General features: G+C 39.5%; 1 protein-coding gene across 1 annotated transcript in view; it reads left to right on the plus strand.

Annotated features, from left to right (window-relative positions):
- Positions 1–17,912, plus strand: part of CTTNBP2 (cortactin binding protein 2) — a 156,169-nt gene that overhangs the window by 102,244 nt on the left and 36,013 nt on the right. Inside the window, exons 9-12 of the mRNA XM_060156004.1 lie at positions 2,290–2,407; positions 5,795–6,070; positions 8,680–8,775; positions 10,021–10,100. Of these exons, the coding sequence (XP_060011987.1) occupies positions 2,290–2,407; positions 5,795–6,070; positions 8,680–8,775; positions 10,021–10,100 (570 nt within the window). The remainder of the gene's footprint in view (positions 1–2,289; positions 2,408–5,794; positions 6,071–8,679; positions 8,776–10,020; positions 10,101–17,912) is intronic.

Raw genomic sequence — 17,912 nt, forward strand, 5'->3', positions numbered from 1 at the left:
AGTCAGTCCCTTTGCAGAAGACAGATTTTCTTGATTCAAAGGTCCTCTGGCTCGGCGGCTCCATTGTGCAGGTACCAAGGCCTAGTTTCCCATCCCCTCAGCATCCAAAAGATTGCCTGTATTGGCTTTGTCCTCAAACCAGCACTGGCTTCCTGTTCAAATTTCACTTAACTGGTGGTCTCAGCTTACTCTTTGTTTTTCTTTCTGACGCTTAGGGATTTCCTGTATTTCCTTGTGAACTCATGATTTAAAATATATTTTGGGGCCAATATGAAGCAACTGGAACTCAAGTATACTCCTGGTGGGAGGAGAAATTGGTATAGCCACTTTTGAAAGCTCTTTGCAGTCTATACTTATACAGAACATGTGCATACCCCATGACCCAGAAGGCCAAGTCTACATACACCCAACAGAAATATGTACATGTGTCCGCCAAAGGACACGTACCAGAATGTCTATAGTAGAACCCAAATGTCCACCAACAAGAAAATAGATGAGTAAATTGTGGTATATCCATATGATAGAATAACACCCAGTAATTTTTAAAAAGAATGAATTGCATTATAACTGTTCCTAACACATGGATGAATTTTACAGACATTATGTTGAATGAAAAGAAGCCAAAGCGATAAAGAGGCATGGACATATATACACTACCAAACGTGAGGTAGTTAGCTAGTGGGAAGCAGCCGCATAGCACAGGGAGATCAGCTCGGTGCTTTGTGACCGCCTGGAGGGGTGGGATAGGGAGGGTGGGAGGGAGGGAGACGCAAGCGGGAAGAGATATGGGAATATATGTATATATATAACTGATTCATGTTGTTGTGAAGCTGAAACTAACATACCATTGTAAAGCAATTATACTCCAATAAAGATGTTAAAAAAAAAAGAAGCCAAATATAAAAGTGTATCTGTAATATGGTTCCATTTATATAAAATTCATAAATAGGCTAAGCCAATCTCTGATCTTAGAAATCACAGTAGCAGCTACCTTTGGGGGAGAAGGGGAGGGGCTAGTGATTGAAATGGAACATTAAGGAGGCTTCCAGAGTGCTCATTACGCAAGTATGTTCACTTTGTGATAATTCTTCAAGCTGCACACTTACTTGTGTACTTTTCTATGTGGATATTATACATCAGTAAGAAAGACATATGTTTTACAAAACAGAAAAAAAGTGTTTTACAGCACAATTAGAGAAAGCTGTTCAGACTGCGTAGTTTACTGTGTTGTCAGAAGTGGAAGTCAGCCCAGAGCCTCTGTGTGTGTGTGTGTGTGTGTGTGTGTGTGTGTGTGTGTGTGTGTGTGTGTGTGTGTGTGTGTGTGTGTGTGTGTGTGTGTGTGTGTGTGTGTGTGTGTGTGTGTGTGTGTGTGTGTAGGGGAGCGAAGAGAAGGACAGTGCTTGTTTTGGTTGTTAGTTCCCTTTCATGGTTTCTGGTTTATTCAGTTTTGTGCTTACTGTGGTGGGAAATCAACAGACAAATCATGAAGTGGTAGAAGTTGAAATAGCAGAGTTCCTTGATAAATATCCTGATGTAATATCCTGCCATGCAGTTCCTTATTTGAAAATGTTTGCATATAAATTGCCTACCACTTTGAATTGAAAAATTTTGGAAAACTACGACCCTTCAGTTCATAGGTTAGTGATATTTTTTAAATGGAGATTTCCTGGAGCAACACAAGAAAAAACTGAAAAAGAGAGGGCACCTAACTTCAATATCTATTGAGAATGTTTTTCTAAAACTTCAGTCAACATGGTGTTCACACCTATTTCTCAAATAAACAAAGTAAGACAGTGTAAGATCTCCAATATATATGTGCTTACAAGGACTCTGGGACGGACTTGTTACAATTGGAGCCCAGCACTTGCATGACCAGGAAAGCAGTGCCTGATCTAGAAGATAGCAAGGTGCATCTGGTTGTAGCAGAAGTCTTTTTGCTTTATATTTCCAGATTACAGTAAAAGGATACTGTCTGCTGAAGTCTTTTTTCCTTAATTTCACTCTGCAAACTGAGTGATTAGTAAGCTAATTTTTTTCTCCTGAAACCTAAGAGGCTGTTCTGTGGAGCCGTGTTTCGATCCTGTGAATCACATGTAAATGAAGCACTGTTTGCTTTTCATTTGGAGACAGTGTTTAGATTAATCTGTGTATTTGGGTTGCTGGGAAAGAAAGAAGCTTTCTGGCTGAGAATTCCTGATTTGCTTGCCACAGGCAACTGAATTTTCCCTTGGAGTTTTTGCTTGAGTTTATTCACTTGGACGTGAGGTAATGGAGTTCGTTTCTTTACAGAACTGCCTACAAGTCTTGTGTAGGCATGGAGGGCTGGAGCCAGAAAAAAGAGATAAGTGTAATCGGACTGCACATGATGTCGCCACTGACGACTGCAAGCACCTGCTGGAGAATCTGAGTGAGTGCCCTTTGCAGCTGCATTGCTCATGCTGCATCCACACTGCTGGGGCCTCTGGGACTGTGGGAAAGATATTAATGCAACTACAGTTTTCTCACTCTCTTCTTAACCTTCTTTGAACCCTAGCTGCTACAAAAACACTTAATTGGTTATAAATGGGGTAATTATATTTTTCCACATACAGTGGCTTTTTACAGAATTAGTTGTTACTGAAATAACGCTAGGTCTTCCTTGTATTTGACTGACCTTGGACAGCTTTTAAATAATTATTGCTCTTTTCTTCTGACTTAGATTGTCTTTCTAGGCATGAGACTAGGAAGCTATGAGAAATCATGGCCGTCTAGTGTGCTATTAGCTGATCATATGGATGTAGGCAGGCAGGTCAGTTATCTCTCAACGTCTGGTTGCCTACCTGTCTAGGAAGATAATTGATGATCTTTTGGGTCCCTTCCATCTTTAAGAGTATACACTTCTGAACATTTATGAAAAGTTCACTTGTGGGTTTATGAATATGGAGTGCTAGATCAGATGAAACATTGTGACCTCTTATATCAGGATTATCACTCAGTCCATCCAGTCAGCCAGCTGTATCAGTAGTTGGATTTGAGCTTACATTCTAACATTGAGTCAGAAAATGAACAATAAACATAAGCAATAATTCATTGTATGGTATATGAGATGGTAATACGTGCTATGGAAAAGACTAAGAGGGATGGAGAGTGAGAGGGTGGGTTTCAGTTTTTAAAACGATAGACAGGGTAGCCTCACTGATAAGACATCTGAGCAAACACTTGGAGGCGAGGAAGGGGCAGCTCTGTAGATCTCTCAGGTAAGAACTTTCCAGGCAGAGCATCAAGTGGACAGAGGCCCTAACAGGTAGGAGCATATCTGTTGTGTCTGAGGAACCGCAAGCAGGGCAGAGTGACTGTGTTACAACGAGTGAGGGGAGAAAAGTAGGAGAACAGGTCAGAGAAGTTGCAGGAGGGGATGGGGATTGAGCCTGATCTAACTGGAATTTGTAGGCCATTGTTGGGACTTAAGGTAACCATTTCAGTGTTTGAGCTTACGAGTGACGGGACCTGGTGTACATTTTTTTTTTAAGAATTTTTGTCATTTTTTAATTCAGGAACATTGTAAGTATTCCTACCCTGTAAAAAAAAAAAAAAGACATTTGTTAGCTGTCATTTTATTTAATTTATTTTTTTTAGCTATCTCATTTTAAATTTTGCTTTTATCAACTTAGTAAACATAAGTGAGCTTCTAAATAACACAACATTGTAAGTCAACTATACGCCAATAAAAAGTTTTTTAAAATAACTATTAAGAAAAGATAACATCAAAGAAATCTCATACTAATTGTAAAAGGCCAACCCTGGCAATGTTCCTAATTAAGAATGGTGTACGTTTTAATGGTATCTCTGGCTGCTTTGTCAAAAAAAAAAAACAAACTAGGAAGTCACAGGCCTGATGTTAGGCCATTAATGTAGTGTTCCAGGTGAGAGCCAGTAATGACAGCTCAGTTCAGGATTGTAGTAAATGAGGACGTGTCGGTTCTGGATGTAGCCAAAGATGAGCCAACACAACTTTCTGATGGGTTGGGTGTGAGGTATGAGAGAGGGGATTCATGGATAATTCCAGGGTTTTCAGTCTGAACAACTGGCAGGATGGCAACAACCGGCAGGATGGCATTGCCATCAGCTGTCTAGGGGAAGGCTGTGGGTGAAGCAGATTTTGCTAACGAAGATTAGGAGTTATGTTCTGAATTATGAATTTGAGGTGTCTGCGCATCTATGTAGGAGATGTCAAGTCAGCAAGAATTCTGGAGTGAGCATGAGCTGGATTTATAAATCTGAGAGTCAACTGTCTAGAGATGGTACTTAAAGTCATGGGACTGTATGAGGTCTCGAAGGCAGTGAACACAGATAGAAAAAGTAAGAGAAACAAGCCTTGCAAGACTCTCATTAAGAAATCTAGAAGAAGGGGAGGGACCAGCAAAGGAACAATGTTAGAGGGTGACCAATGAGGTGTGAGGAAATCCAGGAGGAGTGTATCAGAGAGCAGAGAGATTAGCTGTGTCACAAGCTGCTAAGTAACATGAGGACCAAAAATAAAATCTAGTAGGTGGTCGGTTAATGGAAAAAAGTCAGTTTAAGAAGAGGATCATAAAAATATTTTTAAACATTTCATTTTCATTTAAAACACACCAGGTAATTCTTTCATCAACGTTTGGGTGAAGCTCTTTATATTGATATGGTTCTGCTGATTGAAGTGCCGCGTATTCTTATTTGAACAGACCACATCTTTAATGCTTTGTCTGTGGTTTCTGTTGTTTGAGGACGTAAACATATTTATGAAGCAAACTAAAGGCAGTATCTGTCTAGAGATAATTAATTTTTTTCTAATTTTATGTAGTTGTCTCATCCATATCTCACTAAAAACTTGTTTATAGCAGCTCCTCTGTTCAGTCTCAAAAGTGTTCTGATTTTCATAGGAATAGTAATTCATCTCATCAGTATCTGGAATATTTAATTTACTAATTACAGTAATGAGTTCAACAGACATAGAAGATTTGGGATTAAACACAAGTGGCTCTTGGTAAGCATATAATTCAGTTCATGAAAACAAGTACATGGGGAGCTATCCACCTGGGAGGGGGCCCCAGTCCGCTGGTGTCACAGAGAGATTGGAAAGATCATTTTAAAAGCTTCTACTGCACTGTTCACCAGTTATCAAGTACTTACTAGTTCTTGTGAGATAGTGTGTTAACAGATAATGTGTTAAACAAATAGTGTGTTTAATCCCTTGCAAACATGAGTTCATTTATTCTTCATAGCATCTCAATTGTACGTTCCTTCCATTTTATGGAAGAAATTGGGGCATAGAGAGATATGAAGGCCATTTACCAAGTACACATGGCTAAGTAGAAAGCTGACCCTGAGGCCCAGCCCGAGGTCTGTATGAGTCTGAAACCACTGTCCTAAGCACACTGACCTACGCAGCTGTAACCTGCCTTCTTCATGATGTTATCAATGAAGGTGAGGAGAAAAGTTGATATAGAGAGGTCAAGAGAGGGCTCTAGTTTTCTCAGATGCTTTTTGAAAGAATTTGAGAACCTTGCTGAAGGGAAAGAATCAAGGAAGTAGAACTGGCCAAAGAGACAAGGAAAGATAAACAGTTCAAGCAACATGGTTCCAAAGAAACTGTGAAGAGATTGGGAGACCAAAATTTACTCCAGTAGACGAATATTCAATTGATGATATTTAAAAAAGGATAGCAGCCCTTTGCTTTGTTTTTAAAATGTTTATATCTGTTTGTTTTATGTAAGATTTTTGCTGGTTTTTATCCTGTCAGGATTTTTTCCCCCTAATTCTTTCATTCTTCCAACAGATGCTCTTAAAATACCCTTAAGGATTTCAGTGGGTGAGATTCAACCAGGCAACTACGGTGCCGACGATTTTGAACGTGAAAACACAATATGTGCTTTAAATATTCGCAAACAGACATCATGGGATGATTTTTCAAAAGCAGTGAGTCAAGCTCTGACAAATCATTTCCAAGCAATCTCTTCTGACGGATGGTGGAGTCTGGAAGACGTGACGTTTAATAGCACCGCTGACTCTAGCATTGGCCTCGGCGCAAGCAGCGTGCGATCCATCACGCTAGGTATCAGCAGTCCGGCAATGAAGGGAAAGTTAAAATTCTGGGTTTATTTACATTCATGGGCTCCCTAACCTGATGCGCAGCTCACTGATTAAATACATTCAAAGCTCACTTGTGGCAGCTGCTGGTGCTGAAAAACTTGAGTATTCATAATGCAGCCATTACATAATGTTGCCTGTTGGTGTAAAAATGCTTTTATGCCTCAAATAATATCCAGAGAGTAAAGAACATGAAAGCCCTTGATGAGGCTTTGTGATTGCACTTGCTGTTTTGATAAATGCAAGAAACTAACCACATTGCAGCTGCTTTGCTAATACACAAGCTCTGAACACAGCTCCAAGCTTGTACTTGGGCTGTGCCAAAGATGCAGTAGTGTATGAACACCTTACCTTTGGATGGGAGTCCTAATAAAGTCTAGTTAGAAGAGGCACTTTAATGAAATATAGTCAAAGCTCCCACTTGGGATGAGTCAGGGTGATACCTGGTTGTTTCTGTTTGATAGGACTCCAAAGAACTTCAAAAGATAAGATTTGCTTTCTGGTAAACATAGTAAGTGTACTATAAATGTTAGTTGTCCCTGGTTAGTTTCTTTCCTGTCGAGCTAAGACATCTATGGGGAACCTCCTGTGATGGCAGGACTGTGCTGGGAGCTTTATTTATATACAGACCTAGTGAGTCCTTACCGCAGGCTCATTTACAGATAACTGGTTACAAGTTAACTTGCCTGAGGTCACACAGTCAGGACTCAGATTCCAGCCTGTCTTATAGGAAAGCCTGCGTATTTTCAATAGCACCAGGTTGCAAAAGAATAGTCAGGATTGAGGGAAGGGCAATTTTCACCATGCGATTAATGTATCAGCTTATTATATTAGAAAGTATTTTATTTTCACACATATATGCTAAATCACTTTCAAAACATATATTACCAACAGGTTTTAAAGCAAATTATTCACAACTTAATTTTATGGATCAGTTATTATCATAAAATAATTATTACAGAAGAATTATTATATAATTTTAGAAGTGCATTAAAAAAATAAGTCATAAATGATTCTCAGGAACACATTTGCCCAGAAAGTGCAGTATTATTTAAGGTGTGGTTCTGCCCAGGGGTCAAATAAACGAAGTCCTCACGGCTATGTTTTGAATGAAATGGGCCTCCACCCTCAGCCCTCATCCAGCTGATCTGGAAACTGGGGAAGGCAAATGGGTATTCACCAGCATCAGATCCAGGTACTTCTGTGAGCAGTGGGTGCTAAGGCCTGACCGTTCCGGTGTTCATCCTTGTCCCAGAGGTGCAGGGCACCCAAGAAGCATTTCAGATCTAAAAATCATTGAGTTTTGTGGGTAAAGGCTTTCGTTTAGTACCTGGCTGTGGCCACTTGATAACTGGTAGTTACAGGCATACCTCAGGGATATCGCGGGTTCAGTTCCAGACCACCACAATAAACAGAATACCCCAGTAAAGCGCGTCACATGTATTGGTTTCTCAGTGCATATAAACGTTATTTATAATGTATTGCAGTCTATTAAGTGTACAATAGCATTGTCTAAAAAACTATGTACATACCTGAATTTAAAAACATTTTTTGCTAAAAAATGCTAACTATCGTCTGAGCCTTCGGCAAGTCATAATCTTTTTGCAATAGTAACATCAGAGATCACTGATCACAGATCACCATAACAAATACAATAACGAAAACGTTTGAAATATTGTGAGAATTACCAAAATGTTACACAGGCACAAAATGAGAAAATGCTGTTGGAAAAATGGCGCTGATAGACTTGTTCCATGCAGGGTCAAGAGCTTTCAGTTTGTAAATAACACAAGCTCTGCAGTGGGCAGTAAAGCAAAACACAATAAAAAGAGGCATGCCTGCACACCACTGTTATTATGTATGTATATAAGTAACTTTATTGATAACCTCAACTGGATTAAAGGGACCAAGGGCAACGGAGAAGCAGTGAGTTACAGGTAGGGTGTGCACGTGTGTTGGAGGTGTGCTGAGAATAGGTATTTGAGAATTGATCTGTGGAAGGAAGAGATGGAAACAAGTACTGAGGACTAATGCCTCCCCAGAGTGGACACTTACGAATTGGGACCCTTTTTTGAGCAAGAGTGAGCAGGGGGCCCAGACTGTGAAAAGGTTTGCTTTATTCTGAGCCCCTGAAGTTAACTGTTTTTACTAGAATCCAAAAGTTTGTTGGAAAGTGGGGCAAGGACCAGATCGTAAAGGACCTGTTATCTCATCCAAAGTGCTCCGGCTTTGTGAAACAGGCACTGGAAGAACCATGAAAGGTTATGATCTGCTTTGTCCTTGAAAACTTCACCCTGGACATGTTTGGTTGTATTTTCACCAGGTTTCTTTCAATCCCTTGTAAGAACAGCTTTGGAGAAGGCTGTAGCTTGAAGGCCTCCTCTTGACCATCCACAAAAATTGTACGAGGGAGTTAACCCTTTGTGTGACCCTTTCCATAGTCTGTCTGTGTCTCTGACAGTCTAAGCTCTGGAGTCCTTTGGGGTCTCACACAGGAGATCGTTCATTGACTCTTACAAGAAGAATTACTTTTAAGCTTCTCTTGATATTTCATTTTATTTTTTTTTGAACTAGGAAATGTGCCGTGGTCAGCAGGTCAGAGCTTCACGCAGTCCCCGTGGGACTTTATGAAAACGAATAAAGCAGAGCAGGTCACTGCGCTTTTGTCAGGTAAGGGTATTCCAGACTGAGGTGATGTTGGGAGACTTTGCATCATGAGTGTTTCACAGCACAGGCTCTGAATCTGCATGGTTTTGTCCTGTGTCCTCAGGCCACACATGTGTGACTCCCACTACTAGGTAATTAGATGTTTTTTGAAATGTTTAAGAAGAGGAAAATCAAAAGCCATGTTTCTGATACCTGTGGTGACGTCTGTCCTGATCATTGATTGCTGAGATTCTGATTGCATTTCTCTTTAGGAACAAATTGATGTGCTTATAAGAGAGTGACAGATACCATGTTAAGAGCAGTGTCTTTTATTGCTGTCAAGTCCATGTGATTATTAGGGTACAGGCTAATTTCAGTGAGCATCTACTCTGTGCTAGGCTCTGTTGTTTACAGCACAATACAAGTATAAATTCCTGTAATCCTTACAACAGCCCAATTAAGATTAAGATTTATGTTATGTTAGTTATGTTAATTAAGATACGTATTTATGTTTATCCTCATTTCATGTACAAGGAAATTGAGGCTCAGAGAGATTGATTTTCTTGTCTGAGTACATAAAGCTAGTACGTAGTATAGAAATTCTCAGTTTCTCAGCCCTTAACTCTAAAAGGGTACTGATTTCATCATGCATTTCCCAGACTTGGGAATGGAGCTTTTAAAAATTCAGTTTGAACTAATAAAGTTCTATTTTATTGCTTGAATGATACTTAAGTTTAAAAAAAGTGTGAGACCATTCCAGAAAATTCCTTCAGGCTGAAACACCATATTGAGAGAGTGGCTGAACACGGAAGGGGGTCGGGGGCAGGGGACAGAGTTTGGGAATGCACCCGTACATTAACGCTGGCAAGGCTAGAACTTTCTGAGGATTGGGATTATCTCTGATGACATTTGCTTATAAACAGTAAAATATTGAATCCAGCAGTCAGAGCAAATACAAGCTATAGTTTTGGAGCCCGGATCTGAATGCCCTGGTAGTGATTGACAGGAGATGGGTGGGCTCCCGGGGGAAGGTAGGGGCAGCTGGGGAGGTCTTGGGAGGCCAGCAGCAGGGGCTGTCAGTCAATACAAAGTGTTACAGTATTTTCACGATGGTAAAGGCACACTGGTGCCTCTTGGCTAAATGTCAGCTCTGCCTACATAAGTCAATAAACATGTTGTATCTTTTATGATAGGCTCTTTTATGTTTTGATCGTTTATACAGTTCACAAGAAGAGCCCATTTTTCCTTCCGTTTGCTTCTTTCTCACAGGGCCGCAGGAAGGCTGCCTCAGTAGCGTGACCTATGCCTCTATGATCCCTCTGCAGATGCTACAGAACTACCTCAGGCTGGTAGGTGGACCTGCCAAGTAGGGTCTTACGCTGCCAGCCCTGACACGCACTTTGTGCTCTGACCTCATGACTTTCCTGAACGGCCCCCTCCCTGGACAACTGCTGGTACCTTCCTTCTCGATTTCTGTCACAGTCATCCAGGTGTCCATTGCCAGGACCCAGACAGTACCTGTGACCTGCCAAGTGATTTAATTTGGGCAGGAGGAGGGTGTCTTCCCCTAACAAGGACTTGACATCAAGTAATTGATCATCAATATGGAAGAGAATGACTATAGATTTCAAGATGCCTGGCTGTGAACTTTTATAATTTAAAATTGAGGAAATATGCTAGCATTAGTTAGTGTATTAATTTGGCCACTTCAGCAGAAACAATTATAGCATAAACAGTATAGAAGTTTATTTTTCTCAAACACAGCAAGTCCCAGCAGATGAGGGACCCAGGGAGGAGGAAGGCTCAGGGTGAGCCCTGCGGGTCTTAGCACCTTCCCTCTCCAGGGCTGCTACCCCCTGGGCGTCATGTGTGTGGTTTTGGTCAGACAGTCACCACTCCTGCTGTCAGGTTCCAGCCTGAGGGAGGAGAGCCAGGAGGGCAAGTTCCTTCCTTTCAGAGGAGCCATACACATCTTTACTGCCCACATCCCATTGACCAGAATTTAGACACTTGTCCATACCTAGTGGGAGTGTGGTCTTGCTGGGCAGCCATGCACCAAGCTAAAAGACGTAGTTCTGTTATTAAAAGGAAGGAGGAGAATATGATTATCAGGAGAGAGTAGTAAATTCTAGATACAAAATGGATAAATTCAATGCTTTGCGTTTGTCCAGTACTTATTACATGGCAGGCAATATGAGGTAGAAAACACCATCCATTTTATAGATGAGGAACTTGAAGCAGAGAGGTAAGATAACATGCTCAAGGCCACAGAGCCAGTGAGAGATAAAGCCAGGATTGTGCAAGTCCCTGACACACATGTGTGTCTCTGTGTGTGAGACACATCTAAAACTAATATTGAAGGTATAAAACATTAAGTAAACAATCATTTTGCCTTAATTTGGAAAGCTTTTTAAAAAATGAATGGGTTTGACCTTTTACAAACGTCGTTTCTATTAACTGTGAATTGATGTCTTTGTTCCTGATATAAAGAAGTTTTCAAAATTATTCGGTTGATCTCGGGAGGCTCACCATTGGGACTGACCTTTGTAAAAGCAGCCGCAGCAGCATATAAACATTCAGAGGCTTTGCAGTTTAGGAAAGATGGTGTCTTCTAAATCGGATACATTCACTCTTTCTTTTGCTTTTGCGATTTGCTTCCTTCTTCTTGAAGCCTCACAGTAAGCCTGAGTGTTACATAGAAATGGGAAGGAGAGCTGTCTTATTCCTTTGCTTCAGTGAAGGTTGAAGTTGTGTGACCAACTGGCTTTCAGGAATGTGAGCCTAGGCTTTCAGTAGAATCATCTGGTAGAATCAGGGCTTTTCACTTACCTGTTTAGATGATAAAATGACTAGAAAGGTGATGCAGCTGATTACAACTGCACCTTAGCCTTGACTGAGTAGGTCTGCCAAATGAAATGTCTGCGAGTCACGCTATATACGGCACATTCCAAGTACATTTGTGTGTGTGCGCCTCGTAAGGCAGAAAACAGTTTAGCTCCAGATGACCAGCAAACCAGAGGCTACATGAACTCAGCTGTGAGTTCTATTGTCAATGTAATGAGTATACGCAAAGGGCTTTTTTAAATCCAACAATTAACCCTTGCATGCAGATAATGAAAATTTGTCACTCATTAGCAATCACTTTAAAGTGATTCAGGCAATAATAACACAGAATCGTTGTGACTGTTTCTTCTTCCATACAAGATTATAAACCCCTTATGGAGATCAACCATGTGAGATGCATTTTTGTATTCGGTTTAGTTATTTAATTCAGTTGTTTGACACCTGTTTGTCGAGAGCCTCCTAAACGCAAGCAGTTAGAAACTTAGAGGACATAGCTATGTATAAGATGCATTCCCTGACCTCATGGAGCTTACATTCTAGTGGGGGGAGACAGATAAAAAAACAAATGAATAAATACATCTGTAATGTGATACCCAGTACTAATTATAAGTATAAAGAGAAATAAAGCAGATAAGGAGGTAAAGAGCTAATGGAAGGGGTGGCAGAAAGCTTTTGAATGGAGTTGTTAGGAAAAACCTTCCTATAATGATACGTAAACAGAAAGCTAGATGAAGTGAAGGTTGTAGCCTTGGGGAGGGTGTTTGAAGCAGAGGGAACAGCTGGTACAAAAGTGTCTAGACTGGCAGTGAGGTCTGAGAGGTGACCAGAAGCCAAATCATGCAGGACTAAGGTGGGAACTTTGAATTTTATTCCAGTTATGATAGGAAGCCACTGGGTAGGACTTGAGCTAGAGTGACATATCCACCCGGAGCCACAGTAACTATAGTCATACTGATGTGTCTTTGAATTGTTGAAAATCTGTATGTGAGATATGCAGACCTAGTAATACCTGACTTTTATTGAGTATTTATTGCAGGCGTACCTCATTTTATTGCACTTCACTTTATCACACTTCATAGGCACTGCATTTTAATTTTTTCAACAAATTGAAAGTTTGTCGGCAATTCTGTGTAGAGCAAATCTGTTGGTGCCATTTTTTCCACCAGCATTTGCTCACTTCGTGTCTCTGTGTCATATTTTGGTAATTCTCCCAATATTTCAAACTTTTTCATTATTATTTGTTGTCATCGATCTGTGGTCAGTGACCATTGATATTACTACTACCACTCACTGAAGGCTCAGATGATGGTTAGCATTTTTTAGCAATAAACTATTTTTTTAATTAAGGTATGTACATTGTTTTTTAAACATGCTATAGCACACTTAATAGACCACAGTGTAGAATAAACATAAACATAACCTTTAAATGCACTGGAAACCAAAATAGTCATGTGACTCACTTTACAGCGATACTCACTCTATTGCAGTGGTCTGGAACCAGACCTGCAGTGTCTCCGAGATATGCCTGTATATGCCAAGCTCTCTTCTAAGTATATAGATTGTCTCATTTAAACATGCTATGAGGTAGCTACTTATACCAGTTACTCCCATTTTACAGGTGAGTAAACCAAGACTCAGAGTAATTTGCCCAAGGTCCTCAGCAAGAAAGTGGTAAAGTCTAAGGAATCGAACCTAGGCTGTCTTCTATTCTCATGCATGTTACCAGAGTTTATGCTAGTTATTAACCTATTGGTTAAGGCATAGTTGTAGTAAGCAGTTTTTACTAGGTGTGTAAATGTGCTAAATAAAATGCATGTATTAAAGCCCTTATGCAGGAAACCAAACGCAGTGAAACCTTTAAATCAGGCTTTTTGGTTTTGTTTAAATGATGTTAATTTTAAATACTTTCATTGAATAGTTACATAATACAAGTGAATTTTAAGTCTCCATCCTTGAGATAATAGGAGACATTTAACTTAATTGAGTTTGAATCACTAATAACATTATAATAGTTGAACTTTTTATTAACTCAAACTTTTCTCTTAGCCAGTTCGCAACTTTTATTAGCTTATTAATAACCCTGTAATTTAATAATTCAATGAATGTGAATAATTATTATATTTAGAAAAATATATGAGATCACCCTGATCTGAGCTCTATTTTTTTTTATTCTTTTTTTTTTACATCTTTATTGGAATATAATTGCTTTACAATGGTGTGTTAGTTTCTGCTTTATAACAAAGTGAATCAGCTATACATATACCTATATCCCCATATCTCCTCCCTCTTGCGTCTCCCTCCACACTCCCTATCCCACCCCTCTAGGCTGTCACAGAGCCCCGAGCTCATCTCCCTGTGCTATGTGGCTGCTTCCCACTAGCTATCTATTTTTACATTCGGTAGAGTATATATGTCCATGCCACTCTCTCACTTCGTCCCAGCTAACCCTTCCCCTTCCCCGTGTCCTCAAGTCCACTCTTATGTCTGTGTCTTTATTCCTGTCCTGCCCCTAAGTTCTTCAGAACCATTTTCTTTCTTTTTTTTTTTTAGATTCCATATATATGTGTTAGCATATTGCATTTGTTTTTCTCTTTCTGACTTGCTTCATTCTGTATGACAGTCTCTAGGTCCATCCACCTCACTACAAATAACTCCATTTCCTCTTTTTTTTTTTTTTTTGTGGTATGCGGGCCTCCCACCGCCGTGGCCCGCCCCCACGCAGCCGTGGAGCACAGGCTCCTGACGCACAGGCCCAGATCCCCCTGGACCAGGGCACGAACCTGCGTCCCCCGCATCGGCAGGCGGACTCCCAACCACTGAGCCACCAGGGAAGCCCCGTGTTTTTTTTAACATCTTAGTTGGAGTATAATTGCTTTACAATGGTGTGTTAATTTCTCCTTTACTTCATTCTGTATGACAGACTTTAGGTCCATCCACCTCACTATAAATAACTGAATTTCGTTTCCTTTTATGGCTGAGTAATATTCCATTGTATACATGTGCCACATCTTTATCTTTTCATATCTCAATGGACACTTAGGTTGCTTCCGTGTCCTGGCTATTGTAAATAGAGCTGCAGTGAAAATTGTGGTACATGACTATTTTTGAATTATGGTTTTCTCAGGGTATATGCCCAGTAGTGGGATTGCTGGATCATGTGGTAGTTTTATTTTTAATTTTTTAAGGAACCTCCATGCTATTCTCCATAGTGGCTATATCATTTCACATTCCTACCAACAGTGCAAGAGGGTTCCTTTTTCTCCACACTCTCTCCAGCATTTATTATTTGTAGATTTTTTGATGATGGCCATTCTGACTGGTGTGAGGTGATACCTCATTGTAGCTTTGATTTGCATTTCGCTAATGATTAGTGATGTTGAACATTGTTTCATGTGTTTGTTGACAATCTGTATATCTTCTTTGGAGAAATGTCTGTTTAGGTCTTCTGCCCATTTTTGGATTGGGTTGTTTGCTTTTTTGATATTGAGCTGCATGAGCTGCTTGTAAATTTTGGAGATTAATCCTTTGTCAGTTGCTTCATTTGCAAATATTTTCTCCCAGTCTGAGGGCTGTCTTTTCGTCTTTTTATGTTTTTCTTTGCTGTGCAAAAGCTTTTAAGTTTCATTAGGTCCCATTTGTTTGTTCTTGTTTTTATTTACAGTTCTCTAGGAGGTGGGTCAAAAAAGATCTTCCTGTGATTTATGTCATAGAGTGTTCTGCCTATGTTTTCCTCTAAGAGATTTATAGTCTCTGGCCTTACATTTAGGTTTTTAATCCATTTTGAGTTTATTTTTGTGTGTGGTGTTAGGGAGTGTTCTAATTTCATTCTTTTACTTGTAGCTGTCCAGTTTTCCCAGCACCACTTATTGAAGAGACTGTTGTTCTCCATGGTATATTCTTGCCGCCTTTAGCAAAGATAAGGTGACCATATGTGCATGGGTTGACCTCTGGGCTTTCTATTCTATTCCATTGATCTATGTTTCTGTTTTTGTGCCAGTACCATAGTGTCTTGATTACTGTAGCTTTGTAGTATAGTCTGAAGTCTGGGAGCCTGATTCCTCCAGCTCCGTTTTTCTTTCTCAACGTTGCTTTAGCAATTCAGGGTCTTTTGTGTTTCCATACAAATTGTGAAATTTTTTGTTCTAGTTCTCTGAAAAATGCCATTGGTAGTTTGATAGGGATTGCATTGAATCTGTGGGTTGCTTTGGGTAGTATAATCAGTTTCACAATGTTGATTCTTTCATTCCAAGAACATGGCATATGTCTCTATCTCTTTGTATCATCTTTAATTTCTTTCATCAGTGTCCTATAGTTTTCTGCATACAGGTCTTCTGTCTCCCTAGGTAGGTTTATTCCTAGGTACTTTATTCTTTTTGTTGCAGTGGTAAATGGGAGTGTTTCCTTAATTTCTCTTTCAGATTTTTCATCACTAGTGCATAGGAATGAAAGAGATTTCTGTGCATTAATTATGTATCCTGCAATTTTACCAAATTCATTGATTAGCTCTAGTAGTTTTCTCGTGGCATCTTTAGGATTCTCTATATATAGTATCATGTCATCTGCAAACAGTTTTACTTCTTCTTTTGCAATTTGGATTTCTGTTATTTCTTTTTCTTCTCTGATTGCTGTGGCTAAAACTTCCAAAACTATGTTGAATAATAGTGGTGAGAGGGGACAGCCTCGTCTTGTTCCTGATCTTAGAGGAAATGGTTTCAGTTTTTCAGCATTGAGAACAATGTTGGCTGTGGGTTTGTCATATATAGCCTTTATTTGTTGAGGTAAGTTCCCTCTATGCCTACTTTCTGGAGGGTTTTTATCATAAATCGGTGTTGAATTATGTTGAAAGCTTTCTCTGCATCTATTGAGATGATCATATGATTTTTCTGTTTCAGTTTGTTAATATGGTGTATCACATTGTTTGATATGCATATATTGAGAATCCTTGCATCTCTGGGATAAACCCCACTTGATCATGGTGTATGATCCTTTGGTGTGATGTTGGATTCTGTTTGCTAGTATTGTGTTGAGGATTTTTGCATCTGTGTTCTTTAGTGATATCGGCCTGTAGTTTTCTTTTTTTTTGTGGCATCTTTGTCTGGTTTTGGTATCAGGGTTATTATGGCCTCATAGAATGAGTTTGGGAGTATCCCTCCCTTTGCTGTATTTTGGACAAGTTTGAGAAGGATAGGTGTTAGGTCTTCTCTAAATGTTTGATAGAATTTGCCCATGAAGCCATCTGGTCCTGGGCTTCTGTTTGTTGGAAGATTTTTAATCACAGTTTCAATTTCAGTGCTTGTGATTTGTCTCTTCATGTTTTCTCTTCCTTCCTGGTTCAGTCTCAGGAGGTTGTGCTTTTCTAAGAATTTGTCCATTTCTTCCAGGTTGTCCATTTTATTGGCATATAGTTGCTTGTAGTAATCCCTCATGATTCTTTGTATTTCTGCAGTGTCAGTTGTTACTTCTCCTTTTTCATTTCTAATTCTGTTGATTTGAGTCTTCTGCATTTATTTCTTGATGAGTCTGGCTAGTGGTTTATCAATGTTGTTTATCTTCTCAAAGAACCTGCTTTTAGTTTTATTGATCTGTGTTATCGTTTTCTTCATTTCTTTTTCATTTATTTCTGATCTGATCTTTGTGATTTCCTTCCTTCTACTAACTTTGGGGTGTTTTTGTTCTTCTTTGTCTAATTGCTTTAGGTGTAACTTTAGATTGTTTATTTGAGGTGTTTCTTGTTTCTTAAGGTAGGATTGTATTGCTATAAACTTCCCTCCTAGAACTGCTTTTGCTGCATCCCATAGGTTTTGGGTTGTCGTGTTTTCATTGTCATTTGTGTCTAGGTATTTTTTGATTTCCTCTGATTTCTTCAGTGATCTCTTGGTTATTCAGTAGTGTATTGTTTAGCTTCCATGTGTTTGTATTTGTAAACAAACAAATCTGTAAAAAAATACAGATTTTTTCCTGTAATTAATATCTAGTCTCATAGTGTTGTGGTCAGAAAAGATACTTGATACCATTTCAGTTTCTTGAATTTACCGAGGTTTTATTTGTGACCCAAGGTATGATCTGTCCTGGACAGTGTTCCATGAGCACTTGAGAGGAAAGTGTATTTTGTTGTTTTTGGATGGAACGTCCTATAAATATCAATTAAATCCATCTTGTTTAATGTATCATTTAAAGCTTGTGTTTCCTTATTTATTTTCATTTTGGATGATCTGTCCATTGGTGAAAGTGGGGTGTTAAAGTCCCCTACTATGACTGTGTTACTGTCGACTTCTCCCTTTTATGGCTGTCAGCATTTGCCGTATGTATTGAGGTGC

The sequence above is a fragment of the Lagenorhynchus albirostris genome, chromosome 8 (genome assembly GCF_949774975.1).
Source record: "Lagenorhynchus albirostris chromosome 8, mLagAlb1.1, whole genome shotgun sequence".
In the NCBI taxonomy this organism is placed as follows: domain Eukaryota; kingdom Metazoa; phylum Chordata; class Mammalia; order Artiodactyla; family Delphinidae; genus Lagenorhynchus; species Lagenorhynchus albirostris.